At 38.8% G+C, this 22,752-nt stretch overlaps 1 protein-coding gene and 1 long non-coding RNA gene across 3 annotated transcripts; one reads left to right on the top strand and one right to left on the bottom strand.

The window, feature by feature from the left end:
• Positions 1 to 627: 627 nt before the first annotated feature.
• On the bottom strand, positions 628 to 8,111 carry LOC132101388 (protein FosB-like). 2 transcript variants are annotated; one of them, XM_059506316.1, is made up of 6 exons: positions 7,829 to 8,111; positions 7,506 to 7,693; positions 5,648 to 5,980; positions 5,455 to 5,562; positions 4,760 to 5,071; positions 628 to 4,620 (listed from the first exon to the last, which is right to left on the bottom strand). In XM_059506316.1, exons 1-6 carry the CDS (start codon positions 7,890 to 7,892, stop codon positions 4,555 to 4,557), a joined length of 1,071 nt encoding a protein of 356 aa, XP_059362299.1. In that variant the 5' UTR covers positions 7,893 to 8,111; the 3' UTR covers positions 628 to 4,554. The 2 variants fall into 2 exon arrangements, with proteins under 2 accessions (XP_059362299.1, XP_059362298.1); XM_059506315.1 differs by having other exon boundaries at positions 628 to 5,071.
• A 343-nt stretch (positions 8,112 to 8,454) lies between these two features.
• On the top strand, positions 8,455 to 12,633 carry LOC132101389 (uncharacterized). The gene is made up of 3 exons (XR_009423169.1): positions 8,455 to 9,023; positions 11,809 to 11,920; positions 12,459 to 12,633. It is a non-coding gene; the product is annotated as an uncharacterized LOC132101389 (long non-coding RNA).
• Positions 12,634 to 22,752: the final 10,119 nt, after the last annotated feature.

Here is a 22,752-nt window from a genome sequence, read left to right as displayed (position 1 = left end):
TTATTAAACGGAATATTCCAAGACAGCCTCAGTCACCTTTTATAACATGGAAAACAAATACAATACAAGTGAATGATGACATTCTGCCTTTTCCTTTTCATCCGTGTATAAGGTCTTATTGCCTTATAACAACATCAGGGTATAGTCATTTTTGAGTGAAAATACCGTTTAAATTAAGATCTGGCTAATTGTCCCATGCTACATGCTATTTCTATTTTATCCACTAGAGGACGGTAAAATCTCATTCATATCATGACGCTGTTTTAGATGCATAACCCCCTAACTCGTGTGCAAAATTGATATGAATACATATTATTTGTAACATATTTCAAAAGATATTTATTTAAATTTATAAAACATATATCATTTATTTATTTAAACTTTATCTTTCCATTGAGATGGAAAGTCTACACTGGAAAAAAAATCGGTAGAAAAACGGATAACAACAAACACAACACTTAAAGCTTCAACCCTAAAAAAACAACACAATGCAATGCATAAAAAAAAATAAAACTAGGCTAATATACCTCTGAATAATGAAAGCAGAAAATTCCTTCAAATAAACACCATTCATTGGGTCCTGCTTTTAGAGAATAAAGCATGTTTGGAAAAAGAACAGCTAGAAAGTCGTTGTGAATATATTTATTTTGTAGACATTTCGTTTACAAGAAAAATTTGAAGTCATACAAAGATATTAAGATAGGACAGTACACCAAGATTTCACAGTCTATGTAACAATATGAAATGTCCTTCTCCATTCATTAAAGGGCTAGAAATATAGCATAAAGTGAAATGAAATGGAGAAAGGGTGAAAAGAGAAAGAATGTAGAACGGCGGATTATACAAGGGCTGTTCAGTATGTATTAAATATGCTGTTCAATATGAGAACTTGAAGCAGTCATGGCGAGGAAAACACTCTTAAATCACGAGTGTCCTAAACCCATAACTTCAAATCTCCCAGACACCTCTATCATCGGCACTCTTAATCAAGAATATACAAAGACAAACAGTATTGAAAAAGCACCATATAATTTCTGAAATGTTATGTGGTGATTCTTATTACACCTAACTTTCATTTCCCCTCAAAAAAGTGGTTGTAATATGAGACTAATATTTCACTCATTTTATACTGAAGGCAATCTTCAAATGTGCGTTAGAAAGTGAAACAGTTCACCTATCAATGACACTCACAAAACCCGAGAGGTACTGACATTTTACATCCTCATAATGCAAACCATCCCGTCACTGAGGTCTGAGCAGAGTAAATCTTACGCAAGGTAAACTGGAAAAGACAAAACAAATTGTCTCAATTCTTCACTGTGACACTGTAGCATAAAGGATGACTTTTATCATACAATTCAGTTGATTTGCTACATGGTTCTCCTAGAGTATCTGAAATATTGCATTCCACTGTGTCCATTCAAAGCACGGTGAATTTGAAAATACCTAGGACGGTCATAGCTAGAACATGACTGTGCAGTTCAATCTATACAAAGAGTTTTTGTAAAGTGGAAGACCACAGAGTCACTGATACTGTATCATTTAACCAAAATCTCATTCTATCGTCTCAGAGTCGGATACAGTAACAAAATGTTTTGGCGTAGGAGTAACAAAAGCACCAACAGCTGAAAAATCAAAACAACATAAAACTGTTGTGACTCACAATAACGTCTTTTGAAGAAAATTGGAATTGATATCAATTTAATGGAGCATGGAGCTTATTGACAATATGCTTTCTAATATCAGATAACATCCCACTTTGTGAAATCACAGCTCTGGCTTCATTACGTCACTGTTCGAGATGCTTTAATTCAGTTTTCATTGCCAAATGAGAACATAATTTCATCAGAAATCTCTGTTGGAAGGAGCTCACGCAGTTGTCTCCATTTCAGCTTAAATTTGCTGCTCTGGGTCTAAATTCAACCAACAATACAATGGTGCACCTGTGTATATAAATGTAGCATGAAAAGGCATTTCGATTTAAACAACTGTACAAATATTTTCATTTCCGCCCCATAAAGCACTCCACACGATGTAGCCCAAGTCAATAGGAACAATGGACCTCATCTGATTTAAAATACTTCCCATCTGTGTATGACGTAGACATGCATAATGTTCTAATCATGTCTGTAACGTGAATTAATAAGGGCTGGTTGAAGTTGTCCATCAAGCCCTAAATATTACACGCACACAGAAGCCAAAGAGCAGACAGCACACACTGGACATGATGCAACACCACTGCTTGAGAAACACAGCTGAACATCAGATGCTCATCTAGAATACATTGAGACACTCAATTCATATCTTCTTTTTGACTGATTTATTTATGCATTTATAGATATTTTGCGTCCAGTGTGTTTTGTCCACAGGGGTTGATGAAAAAGGGCTGTGGAACCAACCTTATTGACAAATCAAGCACAGCTCAAATCTGTGATACATATATAACACTATATGCGCCTCAGTTTCAATACAGTCATCATACATATTACACGTTTCTAAAAGGCAGTGACAATGCTTTTCATATTCAGGGAAAGGCCGGCTGTTATAGTTTATTATAATTTACTTTTTGTTCTTTTAGAAAAATATCTATGTTTAAACCAAAACCAAGTGCAAGCTCTCCCTTCTGTCTTCATTGACGAAAAAATAACATTTTCTGAACATTCATACATTACATTACAATCATTGTATATATATATACACACTGAATATGTATATATATGCATACATATTTTTATATATTTTATATATATAGTTTTAGACATAAAAAAGGTTCATAGTGCACAACATGCCTTTTTAGTTGCCAACAAGAGATAACTATGAAATAATAATAATAATAATAATAATAATAATAATAACCATAATAACAATATCTGTGATAACTGCAGTAAGACAACAGTAACAGATAGAAGGAGCAGTTAACAGCCCCACAAAATTCTTCCAGTTGGCAGTAACGGCACAATCAAGAGCAAAAGAAGAAAAAGCATCAAGAAAAATCAGTAACTTAAAACATCAAAAACATTCACAGGAAAGTAAACGGTTCATATTCAAAAGCACATGCCATCCTTTAGGTTGGCCACCGCTTTGTGTTCCTTCCATCCGCAGCCGGCATTTGTGCTTTTTTTCCATTTTAACAACAACAACCCCCTTAAAGAAAGAAATCAACTGGAGATGTAGTACTCTGTGGCTTCCATTCACAATCAAAGCCTAGAGCTGTGCTAAACCACAACTACAGCTCAAAGACGATGTCAAGGACTTTAAGAAGCACAGAGGCCACTCATCCAAAACCAAGAGGTTGTCCTTTTTTTCTCTTTTTCTTTTTTGGTTGCTTGTTATAATGCTCTTCAAACACAGAGTGTCGAGCCACTCTTGTATGTTATCATCAGGTAAGCCACTTTTGAGATCAGAGTTAATATATCATTGAAACACAGAATGAAACAAACAAACAAACAAACTCCTCTAACTTGCCCAAGAAAGGGGAAAGGGCGAACACGCTGCGAAAACTCTCGGAGGACCAGCGGGAGATGAGAGGTAGAGCATAGTCATGCGAATACTCTCACCATCTCATACCTCCCTCCACATTCCAAGGGCTCTCCAAAACTCCTCCGCTGGCCTCGCCATAGTCTAGCCAGTGTGTCTCCGCTCATCCGCAATGAAATCCTCAGTGCTGAGAAGAAATAAAGAGTCCCGTTTCTTTAGCCAGTGTGGTGGCATCCGAGAGGGCTGGTTTATTTAGATTGTTTGAAATGTCTGAGGTTCCACTGTGGGTCGGTCCATGCGAAGGGAATTTGTGGTGTTGGGGTGTGGGCTGGCACTCACTCAAGGTTCCATGGGCTTTCAGGGTCCAACGGGCTCTCAGGGGCCAAAGACTTCAGAGAGAACCAGAGGTACATAGAGACAGGAGAGAGGAGAAACAGATGTGGAGATGGACAACGGAGGGAGAGAAAAAAAGAGAGAGATAGGTACTGTAGCTAGAGAGTGCGTGGTCATGTCCTTTTGTCACAGAAAGAGGTGTGGATGAACTCGATGGAGAAAGAAAGCATGTAGCAAGGTAGCCTGAAACGCAAACCAAAACCAAACAAAAACCACAAAGCAGTTCTGTGCCCCATTTTCTTTCTGCTTAGACAAATACACAGCAGACACCTGGCATGGATAGAGAGAGAAGAAGGAGATGGTACACCAATGTAAGCCAGAGCAGGAGAAGACAAAAGCAAGGGGGAGCGCGCCGATGTGCTTTCATTGTTATGTCAAACGGATTTGAATGTCTATGACAATTTAAGTGTGTGTGACTGTGTGTGTGTGCATGGGCTACTGACTCATCTTGATATTAAGCCTGAATTCATTGTGAATTAATATACACTTACATCATTTGATGAAGTCACTCAGACGCTAACGCATCTGGGCCTCGAAAGGTTTCGAATCGAAAGGCTTTAATGTTAAAGATCAGGTCAACGTTTGTGAGGTGTTTGCATTTGTGCATGAGCGTGTGCCGCTGTCAACAGGCAAGCAGAGCCAGAGAGACGCAGAGCTCTCAAAGTGCAAGAAGCGAGGGTGAGTTCAGGGAATCAGAGGACTGATCGCTGCTGCTGGTTCGCTGGTTAGCGCTGACCCCGCAGGCTCCCTCTGGGTAGGTGAACACAAATGAAGATGTGTATGAGGGGATGTAGCTGCCGGCGTCAGGGTTACCGCCACCGTCGGCAACAAGGCAAGGGCCGTCCGGCGCCGGCTGGCCCTGCCCATAGAAAGAACTAGAAAAGGCTACCTCCTGCATCATCCCTTGCTGCTGTTGTCCTGGGGCCGGCTGTGAAACCGGGACGTGGTGGTGGTGGTGGGACGAGTAGGCGGGCGGCAGGTAGAAAGTGTCCTCCTTCACAGTCAAACCCACCACGGAGACCGAAGGCGTCTGCGGGGACGTCTGTGGCAGCGGCAGCGGTGCGGGGGGCTGGTCCTGATAGGGAATTTTGCAGCCGGGTTGGTGGGCGACCAGGACGAACTCCAGGCGCTCCTTCTCCTTTTGCAGCTCAGATATTTCGGCCTCTAGCTCGGCCTTCTCCTCCTCCAACATGTCTGTCTCCTTGGGTTGGAGAGACAAGAGGAGGACACAAGGGGACAGAGATTATATAATCACATGAAATTTTACCATAGTAGTTCAGACAGAGCTACTTCAGAAATACACGTTGCTATAGTTTCAGAGAGCGACAACAAAATAAACTTGGAAAAAATGCTGTTTTCTTAATTGCCAGCTCCATTCCCACAATATAATTACGGTGGGATTATGCACTCTTTGTTCTAATTACAATGCAGCATAATGCATATGTGTGTGTTGGAATCATTTACAAACTATCATTGTAAAAATTATTGTGGTGTTACGAATCTGGTATTTATGCTGCCTTTGCATTCATCTGTTATTATGGATTAAATATTGTAATGTAAATAGTGAGTTACAGCATTGCTCACCGACTGTAACCTGTCTGTGAGCTCACGCCGTCGGTGTCTACACTTAGCCGCAGCCATTTTATTTCTCTCTCGTCTAACACGTCTTTTCTCCTCCTCCTCCGGGGTGAGCTGGGAACAGAACAAAATTTATTTTTAATTTCTTTTTTAATCAAAATGTCAAATGACTAACCATGGCATCATGGTTCTCACTCACCGTTTCATCCCGTGCACGGCGACGGCTCCGAGACTGTCTCACTGGGCCAGGAGTGTCAGAGCTTGGTGGGGTGAAGCCTCCACCAGCTGAAAAGCTTGGGCCTGGCAGGTCATAAGGATCCAAAGCTACAGGCTGTGTCATGGTGCTAGAGCCCATGGTGCCTTGTCCTGGTGCCACTGAGGAGATGAGAGTGGGCTGCACCATCCACTGCAGATCCTGGCTGGTGGTGATGGCTGTTACTGTGGGCACAAATGAGCTGGGCATCTCCACCCCTGCTCCGGTGCCAGTTGACCCTCCACCCACCCCTACCCCGCCAGTGGCTGATACACACTCCTGGAAACCAAAAACATAAACAATATGTAACTATGAACTCCACCAGCTTGCTGTAAATAAATTAAAAAAAAAAAAATCTGTTTTAGTTATTTGTAGCAAAATTAATGTTGAGTGAAATAAAGTCAAGGGAGCATTTCACATTTCCGTTTAGTCTAAAGGGAAAGTTTGCCAAAACATTATAGATCTTTTCTCAACCAAAGGTTGTTCCAAACATGTATGAATTTCTTTTTTTAGCCCTGATGAACATGACAGAAGATATTTTGAAGAATGTGGGTAATCAAACAGTTGATGGTAACCATTGACTTCCACAGTATTTTTTTTCCAATCTATGGAAGTCAATGGGAACCGGAAACTGTTTGGTTACACATTCTTCAAAATATCTTATTTTATATTCCACAGAAGAAAGAAAGGCATACAGGATTGGAACAGCATGAGGGAGAGTAAATGAACTTGAAGTACGGGGAAAAAAATACAATTAAATAAACAAAATACAAAACAAACTTACTAAACTGTAAATAAAATTAAAATGACAATTGAAAATATGAAAATAAAAATATAATACAAAATATTTTATATCAATTTTATATTAATGATAGTAATATACCAACTGATGTAAAGCTGTATTTTTCTCCATGTAAAGATAACAGATTAAAGATCGGGTAAACAGGGGAAACAAGTAAGAATAATGAAAAGCAACAAAAATATGAAACAGACATGGATCCTTATCAGAGATTTCTGTTTTAAAGCTGCTTTAACAACCAACCAACAAATTACAAATGAGTGCCCAAATACAAGTAGCCTACATAAACTTCGTGGATATTATACGTTTAACCAATACATCTAAACAGCTATGAAAACACATTTAGGAGAAAGATCTAAATCGCTACGGTTTCTTTTCTTTTCTTTTCTTTTCTTTTCTTTTTTCTTTCTTTCTTTCTTTCTTTCTTTTTTCTTTTTTTTTTTTTTAGAAAAAGAAAGCCCAGTGATTCCAGTGTAAGTTCCATGTTTCATTAATATTCATATAAAAGCGTGTTAGGCAAAGGCACACGCAGCACGCCGTAGCCAATGAGCGGCCTGTAATAGCCTCTCCCGTCCCTGATCCTCCGCCCCCGTCACACCCCCGGTGTTCCCCTTAGCAACGCAACGTAACACTCCAAAATAGAACGCATTGACGTCACGCCGAAGTCTGAGAAGCGAGAGCAGCAGTACTGAGCGCAAGGCGGAGCTTCGTGTGCGAACGTCGGAGAGTTCCACAGCTTTGTCATCTGTTTCGCCGCGTGCTGTAAACCCACCAACTCGCTACCGGCCTGATTCCGCGCGCATGCTGACTTGTCAGTATTCTATTGAATTATATTCCGAATTTACACATATAAACACACTCGGACGGATTCAAATGCCTTCCCTTTGCAAAGTCGATGCGCTTCCCTAACAGAGACAAGCAAATCTCGCAGCTGCCGTGCTGCTTAGCAAAACAGTTTGAACGGACAAACACGATGTTTAAATGCGAATAAATACTGTGACTTACTTGCGGTGCGCTGGTGGTGGGCGGACTCCCGAAGGATTCCACGGACGACAGGTACTGAGATTCAAGAGAAGGAGATGAGCTTCCAAGGGAGCCGGTGTCGGGGTCTCCGGGGAACCCCTGAAACATCTCCCCGGTGGAGCCGAAAGAAGCCGAAACACCTAGTGTGCCCGGCGAGAACGGGATGTCACCTGTCACCCAACAGAAGTCACATTGAAGCGCATTTTCGCAAGGGCATGAACTATTCGCTTGCGTTTAATGCACCATAAAAAGAGAAAAGTGGATGCATTACATCTAAATATTTAAATTATATTAAAGTCACCTACTGTAACAGGATTTACTTGGGGTCTTCGTCAAGATGCCCTTAGTCTCTTTCCAAAACAGTTGCATTAAGACATCAATCCAGTTCCCTGCTGGAGGAAACTTCTAAAATCCAACCTCTCTTTGAATAACACTTCCCAGACCGTAGTACAATCCGCGAAATGCGTGAAATATGCATTTATAAATCCATAAAATAATCCGTAATGTGTTTATTACAAACGGGAGTAGAACGTGTTCGGTGTTTCGGCAGCGGCGCTTCGTCTTGTGAATGAAGCCTGAGAACGCATTGTAAAGTAGGGAGTCCTGGCTCCTCCTCTTACTGGTGTTCCGCTGACGTAGGTGCCCATATATGGTCCAAAAGCACTGTTTTTGTTTTCGGTATCTAAGCAATATGACGTGTAAGGGATTCCCTTACCCACAGAAAGAGACAGCTCGATCGTGGTCAGGAATAGATACGTTTACTATTACTTCCACAAGATATTTTTAATTGTTATATGGTTTTCATGGACAATATTTAGAAACTACACGGTTTGCAAATATTTTTTACGTCAAAAAATGCATTTAGCTACCAGTAGCCTTATGTAGGCTAATATTTATGCCACTCTCATTGTTCAAACAAACCATTTTCTCGAAAAAAAATATCTTTTTATTATAATATAGAGAAGAGATTAAAACACCAGATCTGAACACAGAATAATAATAACCAAATAAAGAATCTTGTTTAAAAAAAAGAAACATGGTAGGCTACTGACTTATCTCTATATGAAAAACTATAGACTGCACAAAAATCATCCTGTCATATCAAAATCCGTTTAAATATTCTGAATAATTTGCACTTTCTTATATATTTAAGTATGTAGCACTGCATGTTTTAATTTGGCACAAGTTTTACTTTCAACTGAAAAGCAACAGCACTTCAGTTTTTAATTTCAGTGGGTCTATAGTATATAAATATATGTAAATACATATTACAGAGCAAGAGAAAACACGTGGGCAGTGGTAAAGCTAATTAAAGAAGAATATTTTGCCGAGGTAGCGGTTAAGCAAAGGAGGGAAACCCGCTTTCAGCTGTTTTGACTCCACTGTAAACTTTCTCAACGACACGCCCCACGGAATCCCCGACACACTGGAGCTTTCTTCGTCGCTATGTCTTGATAACCGGTCGGAGCAGAGATTCACATTGGCCGTTGTCTATTGTGGGTAAGTTTGAGAACTCTGCATTTTTTATTTTATGTTGTATAAATCTGCTCACCACATGCGCCAAAATTGGTTTAGCGTTGCTATATTCAAAGAAAAGGTAGGCCTGCTTATTAAAAGCCAGTTTTAAGACAGTTACTTTTGTCAGAGTGAACAGCTGCTAAACTAAATGCTTAAAATGATTGAAATACAATGTACGGCGATCAACGGGATGTGTCAGTTTCGCACTCGCGTTATTGTTCAGCAAAACAAAGCGCTCATTATTATGGCTGATAACCTCGCCATTTACAAGAAGTCATGTACAAGTTCCAAGACGGGCAGTGGGCTGCAGTGACGGAAGTCATAGTGAGTGTCACATATTGTCACATTTAAATTAATGTAGGAACAAAGGTGATTCATTGGTCCGTATGTAAGGAAATGAGTGTGGCTGCTTGCTAATAAGGTAAAACTCAAACTCGGGAGGTAAAATATGTCGAGATAAAACGTTCGAACCCCGGTGTTGGTACACCTCGACGGTGGGGAAGGGTGGGGATAACAACAATTAGTCAGCAACACTTGAGCGTCAACGGCGGAGCACGCCGTGTCCTGTAGCAGACATTATAACGACTGAACAGCAATGACTAATGCGGAGTAGCCTACTTTGATGTGCGGCAAACATTTTACCAATACCCGCCAGAACAATAAAAACCGGTGGTTACGTCAGAGGAATTATATGTGGGATGCTTAAAGATCAGCTAGATAGGGAGAAGTAGCTTTAAAACAGTGTAGCAGGTGTTTGAGGGACATCAGACACTCGCTTGATTAATGCATATTTCATGTTAATGTAATTTAGCTAAGGAAAAAAATGAGACTGAGCTGACTAGTCAACATTTACTCAACACATGCTGTCCTAAACCTGTATTACTGTTATTTCTTCCACAGACCTCGAAGGGTAACTTAATGTTAGACAGAATGACAGTTGCAGTCACCATTCACTCTCATTGTAGTGAAAGTGAACGGTGACTGAGATTGTAAGTCACTAACACTCTGTCTTTTTGTTTAACAATAGAAGGAAAAAAATGCGTACATGTTTGGAACAACATTAGTGTGGAACAATACGGCAGTAAACAAACTTCTTTGAACCGTCTCGCATTTTGTGGTTTAACTCAAAATAAACTAAACGGATTCTTAAAGCAAACGACCCTGTGAATTACAACCAACCCTGCGTCTGTATACAACGTCTCGTCACCGTGGAAACGCCGTTCCCGCCGATCTGACGCAAGGACGTCACGAAGATTGGTACTTTTTTTGTTTTTGCTGCGTAGCAACCGGGTTCCGTGGTAACCCTTAAAGGGGCGGAGCAGTGGTTTAATGTTGCCTGTGAGGTTTCACAGACTTGAGGGAAAGTGCGCTTTCATGTTTACATACTTTTGACGAGATCTTTAGAGGCGAGTATTTCGGTTTTTACATTTAGACCACACAAAAACCTTACTTTAGTTGCCATTTATATTTGCAGTAAGCCCCTTTAGCCATGTAGCCAGTGTGCTAATCTTCCCGCTTAACTTGCATGACTGTGCAACGTTGCAGACGAATGGTAGCTGTCATGTTGCTAAAAAAGTAACGTTAAATTACAGATCTGAACTGTATCATAATCATGCTCGCATGCTCGATTATAGAGACACACATCGAAATGTGTATAATCTGTCGGATAGTTAGTCTTCTGCAGTCTTGTTAGCCAAGACAGGCTGCTAGAAAAGAAAGCAACGTTACAAAAAAATCGTTTCACAATCGAAAGTCGTACTTCGTTTATCTTTTACGCTACTGAAGCCAACTAGTTTGACTGTTTCTGTTTAGTCATTTTAGGTTTGCATAAAGACTAACGGCTAGTATTTGTCTTTTAGGCGTCTTTGTTTTAAAGTTGTTTATGTTGTATAAAACCACAATCCACGAGTTATAAAACTATAACACTAAATAATTCATTTTAATTTCGTACTGAATGCACTGACTTGAGTTTTTAATAATTTAAACATGCTTACATAACAGGACAGTATAATGTTAGTATAATGCAAAAAACATTGAACTAATTTGCTAACAGTGGTTTATTTTTAATATTTTGGCATTTAATGCATTATTAATTTCTTCTAAACTAGCTAGTATGTACCTCACGATACCTTTTGTAACTCAACAGCGAATTGCAAGATATTTTGCAGCAGCAAAGTGAGATTTAATGCACTGATATACATAATCAAGCAGCCTTTGATCTGTTTTCAAGGATATATATATATATATATATATATATATATATATATATATATATATATATATATATATATATATATATATATATTTCTTTATATCTCTCAGTTTATTGCAATTAATTAGAAAATTAAAGAAAAAAATAAATTAATCATGCCCTGTGACCCTGTATTTAAATTCCATAATAATACAGAATTTCACTATAATTAAAGCTTGAAGCAGGTTAGGGTATGGAACAGAATGCCATGTTCTTGACAGCTTTTTAAAAAATGTGGCACCATTCCATGAAAAACAGCATGTGTCATGTAACATTAGTGTACCAACTATGCAAATGTTATAAAACTAATGATCATAAATATCAAGAGACTGTAATTTAACTGTTCTATATTGTGTATAATGCTTAGCATAGTCTTTCTGCTGATTATGTTGTATCCTACACTAAAATATTTTACTAGTAAAACTCAGTACTTTCAGGACAGTGGTTTTCAATCCTGGTGGGAGCCACAGCATTGCTAATTTTGTATGTCTTCCTTATTTAACACACTTGTTTCAGATCATCATCTTGTTGGGAGCTGAACTGAGAATGTCACATAAGAACAGACCAGTGCTGTGGGCCACCAGGACCAGGACTCGAAATGACTGATTTTAGAGATGCAGTTTGTGCTGTAAGTGTACTGAAAAAATGAATATTAATAAAAATGATTAATGACCATTGGCAGTCTAGCTGTTCCAAAGACAGAAACTGCGGTGAGAAAGTTGCTATGGAGTACAAAAAAAAAGACTCGCAGACTTGCAGTGTGAACTGATTGTCATTTAAGCTCTAGTAAAATACTATGATGATACAGAAATGGAAGTGTAAAAAATCTATCATAACGCCATTTCCAAGATCATCTTAAGCAGAAGAGCATACAGGCAGAAGTTATGAGGCAGCTTAAGGTTTAGGTTTTATATTAATGTGTAAATTGCTTCACTGAACAAATACTTCATCTTATTTGTTTTAATTTATTCATTTTTCATACTTATGAATTAGTATGTGCACCTATGTAGAAATAAAATGTATTCTTTTTAAATGTTTTGTTAATTAAGTTAACCTACGAGATGACATATAGGCAGGCCATTTGGCATGCTGATATGGCCAGTAATCATTAACTAACTTGCAGAGAGAGTTTGCCGAGATGATCATCATGTTTTGTTGTTTCTTAGGTGACTGGAGTTTGTGTGGTACTGGCAGAACAATGAATAGGAAAATGTGTTTATTTGCATTTCAGTTCAAACGGCCCAATTTCGCTCCTCGCTTTTGGTTGTTTTCATGGATTCATTTGGCTTTATGCAAAAAATAAAGCTTTAAACCATTTTCCCGGTTTGGCACTACTTCAGAGCCATATTGTCTGCTTTGGTTTGTTTGTTTTCTTGGATTAACCCGGGCAATCCTGCTCCAGAAAAGTTCCATAATGCAGTGGCGACAATCGAGTGCTGTATGTTTTGTTTACCCGACACTTTCTGTTTTCGTCTCTCTGGTCTTTGTACAGTTTGAACCCCTGCAGCAATCACGAGAACGTCTTGTTTCCTGGGGAGGCGGGACATGTTTGCCTGGTTCCCTGCCCAAAATATTTGTAACCAGGCAACAGCTAGGCCCATCCCACAATAGCTCTGTGCTGTTGACACCCCTCTTGGCACCCCCATGCCGTTGCATAACCTCTTTCTCTAACTTCCCAGCACCACAAATCAAAATTAGGAGGAGTTTGATAAAACTCTGCACGTTCTTAAAGAAAACTGAACATTCAATGTGAAGTTGACTCGTATTGCTTCTGTTTTATTGTCCTGAACCTTTACTGCATGAACTTCGTAGAGTTTACTCTTTGGGCTTGGATTGCCATGTTTGCACAGATGCACGGAGTTGCAAAGAGCCGGAACATCTGCTGTTGAACTGAAAGTGACTGTCTGCTGCGGTAACCTCTATTAACATGGGGTTTGTTTACACAGACTTTGGCTACTCAGTAGACATTTTAGTTGCTGAAAAAACAATACTTGCTTCATAAAGCATAAAGTGAGTGCAATGCTAATGAGTAAGGAAATAGTTTTATATATGTGGCTGTTGAGAATATGAACTTGAATCTTACCTTACTGGTCTGCAGGCTGGTTTTGAGCAGCGTTTTTCAGACTTTTTTCTTTAAACCAATGAATTTCCATGAGTTTCCCAGATATTAACTGGATTTTGTTTACAACAGTTGTTGAGGGTGTGAATTAAAATACGATTTAGAATTTTATTCTGTGTTTTGTCTTATTTATTTAATGAGGGACCATACACATTTAAAATATGTAACAGATGTGTCAGATTTAGCCAAATGGCCTAATTTTCATCCACTAATAAAAGAAGATATTTTGAAGAATGCTGGTAATCAGACCACGTTTATGGTTCACATTGACTAAAGTATTTCTTTCCCTGCCATGGAAGTCAATGGGGACCAACCAGGGTTTGGTTCTTTAAAATATATTCTTTTGTGTTCAACCTAAGAAAGAAGCTTATAAAGATTTGGAACAACATGAGGGTGAGTAAATGATGACGAAATTGTCATTTTGGGGTGAACTATTCCTTTAAAGACAATGAACAGCAGTCTTCTTGTGGCCCTCTTCAAAGTTTGGTGGGCCCTGAGCTCCATGTACAGAGCAAATTTTTTAAGGGGTTTTGGGCACTTTTTCAGATGATCTAAACCAGCTTGGCCAGATAGGGAGACCATCTCAAACCACTTCAAACCACCTCAAAACTAAAGAAACTGCCAGCAAGCTATACAAATTTCAACATGCATTAAACATTCAACATTCCTGTCTTCCTTGTAGTTTTAATTATTTTGGATATCTGTTATTTATATTAGCTTTGTTCATCATGAAACAAGTCTCTTTTACTCTCCCTTTTTCTTCTTTCTCATAAATGGGGAAACTCTCAGTCGTGTCTGGAAACATCTGGAGGGGCAGACAGCATGAGGTCATTGCTCTACCTCCCTGCGCTCTCATTGTCCGGGTTCGCCACGCGTGTACGTCTGTCTGCACTGAAAGAAAGCAAGAGCGAATGGCTCCCCTGCTTCTGCCTTCGTTTTCCTGATAACTTGTTTAGAGAAACTGGATTTCAACTTGCCGCTTTAACAAATCTCAGGTGGCTGAAGGCACAAATGTAAGAAAAACGGAGGAACAAACTCAGGATCTGATATTTGAAATATTGGCATCTGTGCTTCCGTGAAGAACTTCTCACAAAAGTTCTCACTAAGGAAAAAAATTGTTCTTTTAAGATCTGTTCCCAGAAAACAAAGCTAAAATGGTTCTATGTCAATGTATGGTTCTTCATAAACATCCCAAAGGTAACAGCATGGTCTGGATGACCCTGACCTACATAGTCAAGTATTTTCGATGACTACATTGCCCAATATTAGACCGCAGACCAATGACAGCGAGTTATGTGACCAACTACACTTCTCCATTACATTCATGACTTCCTGTCTGGATAACTGTCTCTGAGCGGTCAAGGAAATGGCGAAGGAAAAGGAAACTGCGTGCTGTCTTTGATAGTCGATGGAACAATTTTAAACTCGTTTTCCGCATTCCGATCATAATCAGACCGCAGGAATGTGTTTTAGCAAATAAACACTGATAAGTGCCTGAACAGGGCCGAGTTTTTAAATCTGCTGAGAACGTCACACTGCAATTTAAATTCTCCATCGCCAGTTGTCTGTCTTAATCCAGCTATCACTGGCACTCCATTGTGTGGAAGAACATGAATTGCCATTTTGTTCTATGTAAGACTGTGCAATCTGGCGGGCTAAAGCATTACTGAAATGCAATCAGTGGGTTTGATATTCAGCAGCGTAGTGTGACTCAGACAGCGTAAACCTCAAGCGCGTCAAACATAGCCTACTTTCAGCAGGCCACATGCCAGACAGAAAGGCACAGCACTGGATCAGAGAGAGAGAGAGAGAGAGAGAGAGAGAGAGAGAGAGAGAGAGATTGCACTCTTTCTCTACCTCCTCTCTGCATATACATCTCCAACAATTCTTTCTCTCAGCCCCCACATTCTCTCTCCTGCTCTTCTCATCCATCTCCCCCACTCCTCCAATGCTTATGCAACAGTTGCCCTATTTTTCTGGGGGAGGTTGTGATGGGAAGAGAGATTGAAAGAGCAGGTGGGAGGGAATGATGGAGATAGGAGGAAGGGGGGTCCAGGAGTGCTGTCTGTGCACACTGCACACGTCAGGTGGAAGACAAACTGTCCCATTCTGAACCCCCCCCCCTCCCCAAACCACCCCTCCACTCTTCTTCTCCGTCATCACCTCCACCCCCCACCACTCACCCACGGTCGAGTCAACATGAACCTTGTTTTCTGAAACACCTTCAAGATTGGCGTTTATTGCGATTGAGGCAAGAGTGTAAGGTTGCTGTGGGACTCCAAATAAAATATCATTTAGGACTATGCTTTAACACAATCAAAAGGGAAAAACCTGTATGTTTTTTTTTTCTTTTAATGAACCCTAAAGAAGATATTTTAAAGAATGTTGAAAAAAATATGGAAGTCAATGGCTACCGTCAGCTGTTTGCTTACCAACATTCTTCAAAATATCTTCTTTTTTGTTCAGTAGAAGAGAGAAGCTCTTGCAGGTTTGGAACAGCTTGAGGGTGAATACATGATGAAAGTTTTCATTTTTGTGTGAACTATCCTTTAAGTAGCTTTCATTCCTTTGAAAAAAAACACCTGAACACACTTGTTTGTCTGTCAAATCTATGAAACTTTCTTAGCAAGACCTATAATCACCCTCGTTTGTTAACGCATTACTTCATTACTCAAGATTTGTGTTTGTGTTTGCATTTCCGTTGTGTTTTGAAGCAAAAATCTGTTTGTTATTTTAGAACAGCACTTAATTTAGGTTACAAGAGCTTGTAGAAGAAAAGAGCACTTGTGTTGTATTGAAAAAGAGAGGAGCATCAGTGAGTAAAAAGTCCAGAAATGCAAAATTTTTGTTAAGTTAAATTCAAAGGTTTTCAAGGTTTATAAACTAATAGCAAAATCTAATTATTGGCAAGAGCCCTGATCTATGAATTATATATAAAAAAATATTTGAAATAATAAAAACATAGAATTTATACTTTTGAAAAAATAAGTCAAGAATATGGTTTAGTAAGATTTAATCAAATTGAATAAAAGGGGCAACTCTATGATCGGAGGCTTACGAGGCCTGAGCCCAACTGTTTGTCTGTAAATTCAAGGTAAACAGAATCGCATGTGTTCATGATTTCCCTGGAATGAAGAACAGACAGTGAACTATGCAAACACAAATGAAATGAAAACGGACTGAGGGTTACACAACAATACGACATGTTTAAACAGACTGAACATTTATCCCTCACAGCCCTGTTTCATTTGCATCCAACTGAATACACCCTCCACTTCAAATAGTCCAAAGAGTGTTAAAATGTTTCTCTGAAAGCTGAGGCTCACTGATTCATGCAGGTGAATTTTGTAACACCATAACAGTGATGTCTCAGACTAGAGCAGTGATCCCACTAAAGGGCCTCAGCAAACTTTCAAGGATGACACAGGATGATGTAGAATAATAAATCATTAAAATTATATTAATACTTAATATTATTAGCATATTAAAATAAAATTATTCTAATCTAAATGAAATTACTATTGTTTTTATTGAAGAACATACAGTTCTGGAAGAGAACTTAACTTCTGAAATCACAAAATTAATCATGGTTAATTAACAAAAAAACCTTTCATGCATGTCATCCCAAAACCAAAATATGAACCTTTCATAACCTATAATAGGGGTACTTTAAATGGACTGTGTTCATTTAAAGGGGTGGTTGACTGGGTTTTTTATTAGCTTGATTGTGTTTATGGGGTGCATTCTAACATGTGTTCATGTTTGGTTAAAAAAAAAAACACATTATTTTTAAAAACATTTACCTTTATTCCACACCGATCTGTACTTTCTCTGACAAACGCCTCAATTTATTTCCTGTTATTATGAAGCCCCTCCCTCAGAAATACACGATGGGCTGAGATTGGTCAGCTGGCTCAGTGTGTTGTGATTCGCTAAACCACCTCAAGCGTGTCTGAACCTCTGAACATCCCTCCCCTCTAAAGCTCAGAATGTGCTCCAGTTGTATTGCAAACAATGATGTCCTCTATATTGCTTATCAATTGGAGCCCGATTGAGACACAGAGAATATTAATGAAGAGGATCGTGCAGAACCTGTTCAAGCATGGCTCTTAATGGTATGTTTGGTTGTTGTTTAGATATGCAGTTGTTTGTAAATGCTACTGCTTCTGTTAGCTTTTAATATACGGTTTTATCCTGATTAAAGCTTTAATACAGCACAGCAACTGTACGTACTTCCATGTATAACACTTCTCATTGCTTTGTGAAAATAAGTGTATAAATGGAACAGTTTGTTGGAGCTGATCTGACGATCTGAATGAGAGAGAGATGTAGGACAGGGCGACGCGAGGAACAGTTTTGAGAACCACTGCTTTAGAACATTGGTTTTGAAACTTGTGGATCCATTAGAATCATTAGAAGACAGAATTGCGATTCATATATGAAACAAATTTGTAAGGTGCATCCCTAGTTTGGCCTCGCCCCCTTTGTTGCGTGTTCCCAGGGGCGGAGTTTATCTGGGTTTGTGATGTAACGGACCTGGGAAGAAGCTCATTGTAGTCCCTTACCGTTTTTGTAGGCATTAAACTGGCAGAATTTTAAAATATGATATCTCCATTTGAACTTTCAGCGCTGCAACTTTGCAGATATTGTTTATGCTCAAACAGCATATTACACACTAACGTTAAAAACTGAAATCAAAATCAACCACCCCTTTAATATTTGAAGCTAAATGGAGCCAGTGTCCTACAAACAAAAAAAACAAAAACAAAAAAACCCCCGAGCATACACATAGGTCTGACAATGTCAGTGTTTTTCTCTATTTTATTTTTGTATTTTTATTCATTTATTTTATGCCATCTGTATGATTTTCTTTCTTCTGTGTAACAAAATAAGAGATGTTAAAGTCAAGGGGTTCAGTTTTGTTTAGTTCCCAACATTGTTTCTAATATATTTTTTATTGCACAGAAGAAACACAAGAATCATTTTGGAATGACATGAGGGTGAGTAGTAAATAATGACAGGATTCAAATTTTTGCATGGACTAAGTCTTTAAGTGAAATGCTTTGGAACCAAATACTCTAGTAAATGTCCCAAACTATTTTCATCACACATGGAGAGAGATCACATAATCCCATATTTTAATTAGGCAGGAGCAGTTATAAATTTGGCAGATGACAGCTGAGTAGATCAAAAATGTTTTCTAGGGCTGAGGTGAAATTCTAAACATTTGCTCCTATAAAATAGCTGCATAGGGTAAAATAAACTGCACACTGGTTTTAGTTTCTTTAGTATTAAGACTAAATGCCAGGGGTGCATTTACTAAGGAATAGCCATGACATTTTGGTTATTAGAAGGATGATTTAGAAGATTCAAGGTCATCTGAGATCTGAAGCTTCTTTGAGCACCGTGTTCATACAAAAACTTTTCCGTGTGAAATATAGGCTACTATATGGATAAATGACAAAAGCAATCACATAACACGAACAGCCAGAATTTCTAGATCAAGTTCCTGGGCGTATGCATATAGTCTAAATAACTGAGCAATTTAGGCAACACCGCACTTTTGTCATTATACTGAACTAAAGACACCTCAGTCTATAATTATATAGCATTAATGCACCTTTAACAGTGCAATTATGAGCAATTACGATAGCTGTTATTCCATAAATACAAAAGTAGTGAGTTAGCGATTAGAAGAGGGCTGTGAGGAGAAACCTTCCTTTTGATTACCAGCCTATTACTTTAATATCATATAACCATTTTAATCTTTTCCTCCTGCCCAACATGCCACCTCACCGCAGTGGGGACACATATACCAAAACCATCCATGCATTTTTGTTAAAAACATGCATAAACTCTCAAGTGCAGAATAATTTCACCCCAGTTTCATTAATGCGTCAGTCGTAAATGAGTTGACGTAAAAGTGAACACATTTAACTAAGTACTCAGCGTGGGGGCAAACATTCAAATGCAGTTTGAGTGACGCATTAGTCAGTGTGTGATGCACTCACACCCAAAGAGTTGACATTTTACCCATATTGTTGTTGTTCGTAAGCACTGACTCCCAAACACTCTCTTCATTTATAGTGCAACGACTTTACGTGAAAACGACCGTCCGACTGATACACATTCTCAGGGTGATGAAGCTGAAATATGACACAGTTGCCCCGTAAATCCATGAAATACTAATATCTATAAATACACCCTGTGACATCAGTTTCAGTAGTATTGTGTTCTCTAGCCAGGTCTAAAAACGCATCTTGGCAGTTTACTTTAAAAAGGCCCCTTCCTTAAGGAGCTTCCACTCTGGAAAGCGCTCCCACACACTCTGCACTACAACTCTGGAGCTATTCCTGTAGCCACCCCCATAGAACTGTACCAAATTGTCGGCAAGAAATAGAGGCAAAACATGTCACTGCGGCGCACCAATGGGATCAGTTGGGGGAATGAAGCCAGGGGTGACAGAGAAAAGAATGATAACATGACCACAGATGGAGGGAGGTGGATAAAGGTTGGAGGAATTTATTCATTCAAGCCTGCGATTCTGAATCAGTCGATGTCACACAAACACATGTTCGGCATGCTGCTGTGCCTGTTTCCTCCTTAGTAATTAGATTCAGTCAAAGCAAATGTTCTATCTGCCAGAAACCCCATTCTAAATCTTTGGTTATTTTAGGCTGCGCTTCTCAGAATGGAAACTCCACACATTTTTGATATTTCTGGCCATCTGTCATCTTGGCTTTTATGCATTCAGGTGGGCAAACTTTTTAATAGATACAAATCAGCGGCGCGCACACAGCGAAGGGTTCAAAACATCAGTCATTGCGTCAGAGACAGATTTCACATCTCAATGAAAGGGAGAAGCTCTTTTTTATGCTTATAAATTATTCTGCATGATAATATTGTTATTATTGTATTACTACTAATAATTAATCACAACAAATGAATTTCCAACTAAATAACAACAAGCAAATGAATATGTCTCAGCTATTTTTAAGCCAAGTTCAATATTTGTAAGGAAGCTATACTGTGTATGTGTGAATAACCTTGGTCTGCTGTGTTTTTGGCTGAGACTTTCATTCTATCCACAGGAAAACACTAACCTTCAGTCTTTTTTTTAATACTTAATACTTCTATTTTAAGCCAAATCACTGATAAAACATCATGACTGCTTTGGAATGGTATGTATTTAGTGGCAAGGTACGCATTTTGTGATTTTAAAGTGTGGTATTCAGTATTATTATTCTTACTTTAATGATAAGTGAACTTTCATGGGTTTTGTTTGATTTCTAGAGTCCCAGTTGTAATTGTAAAGTAGAATTTTTACATCGGTGGACTAAATATATATATTATTTAAATGCAAGAATGTGCATTAGTAGATGCCATATAATTATGAATCCTTTACACAAACTGTGATGACGCATTTCCACAGTTATTAGCATCGTAAATCTAGCAATTCTTTTATATTTACATTTTTTTTATAACACTATACTCTTGTTTTATTACCTTGCCAAATTACAGAAAACTGAAAAATTCTGCTGCCTGATTGTTTTTAATACAACGGCTGAGGGAGTAACAGGTAATTTGACATCTTTCTCTCTTGGGACCAACATAACTAATCTCTTAATATATTTTTTTCCTGTTTGGCAAAGTCTTATAAATGCTAAAATTTTTTTTTTTTCTTTGGCTATTGGAGCAAATAGGAAAGCAAACATTTGATTTGTTGTAGTATTCATTTACAACTATGTGTATCCAAAAATGATGCCTTGTGCTTCTGAGAACTTAGGAAATGTGAAATAGTTCTATACTATCTGGACCCAAAAATCATCTTTCTTCATTGACTGCCATTTAAATTAGGTGAATAGTGTGTATTAGGAATGGCAAGATTCACTTATTCACAATACAAATGCCAACTTATATCCGATGCATACTTTTTTAAATCGGTGCATCGCATAAAAGTCAACAATGCGATGCATCGATTTAAAAAAGTATGCATCGGATATAAGTTGGCATTTGTATAGTGATGCGATGATAGTTTCGAACACACTTGCAATGGTGAAAATGATGTATTTCTATATAATTTTAGTAGATGTGCCATACTTTTATTATTTAGAAAGTGACCAATAATTTGTGACCAATATTTATATGTAGATTGATATCTCTCTTAACTGTTTCTCAAGCGCGTTTTTCTCAACACCACTGCTGCTACGTGAATATGACGTATAGCAACACAATTCATTAGAAGCCAGAAGGCAATAAATTTATGATTAGTGTTCTGTCTGAACCAAAGAAGCGTACCATTTTTTTTCTCCATTGCTTCGTATTGCATTGTATTATATTGTGTTGAATCAATTCGTGAACAGGGGAGAATCATATCACATCGCATCAGTAGCTGCTTTATAAATGTATCTTTAATGTATGGTATCATTGGCTATGCATCGCGATGCATATCGCATCGGCCTCAGTTATGGAGATGCACATCTCTAATGTGTATATCCCCATTATTTCATTATAGGTAATGTTTTTCCGGAAGGCTCTTATAAGCGTAAAACTGACATATTTTTCTCTGCTGATTGTAATGTCAACTTCCAAGGTTTGGGATTGTGAGCATTCTTGTGTCGCCATCAAGCCAATCAAATCAATAGTGAATAGTCACATGCCAATTGCGGCTCAAGTGATTGGTCCAAAGAACAAGTAGCCCTACTTGGCTTTCTCCTGGTATTTTTGGAAAATTATTCTGGTTTGCTTCACAGACAAGAGAGCAAGACAGGCAGACAGGGATAAACGAGTCAAGAGCAGCTTTTAGTGAAGCGAATACACTAAAGGATTACAGCATAAAAAGTACAATATGTAACTGGGAAAATTATGGAAGAGGAAGTGATTGAGAGAGCAATGATGGACATGAGTGTCTGAATTTTCTCGCCCTTTCCAGAGGCGATTGGACTGTTGCTGGGGGCAACCTCTGTTCGGTCACCTTACAGCAGGGAGGAAGCATTGTGTGAGCAAAGGTTTCTATTAATAGGAGCAGCAGGACAGAGAGCGTACGAGCGTGTGTGTGAGCAAGCATACGCGAGGTACGCGAGGAGGAGGAAGCAGATTGTGAGAATGAGACAGTTACTAGAGAGAGCTGGAGGGAGGGATGCAGGGAGAGCGTAGCGGAGGAGGGAGCGATGGCGTGATGACGCTGTGCGTGGCGTCAGAGCGATAAGAATAGAGCCGGTGCGTGCAGGGCTGCTGAGACATCGCTTTTAATACCCACAGCTACTATCTCGCTCCCGAACAATGTGTGTGTGAGAGTGTGTGTGTGTGTGTGGAGGTGTAGGTATACGCACAGAAAAAAT

Source organism: Carassius carassius, chromosome 23, assembly GCF_963082965.1.
Source record: "Carassius carassius chromosome 23, fCarCar2.1, whole genome shotgun sequence".
NCBI lineage: Eukaryota > Metazoa > Chordata > Actinopteri > Cypriniformes > Cyprinidae > Carassius > Carassius carassius.
Note: the sequence above shows the minus strand (reverse complement) of the source record. Positions and strands in the feature narration are given on the sequence as shown.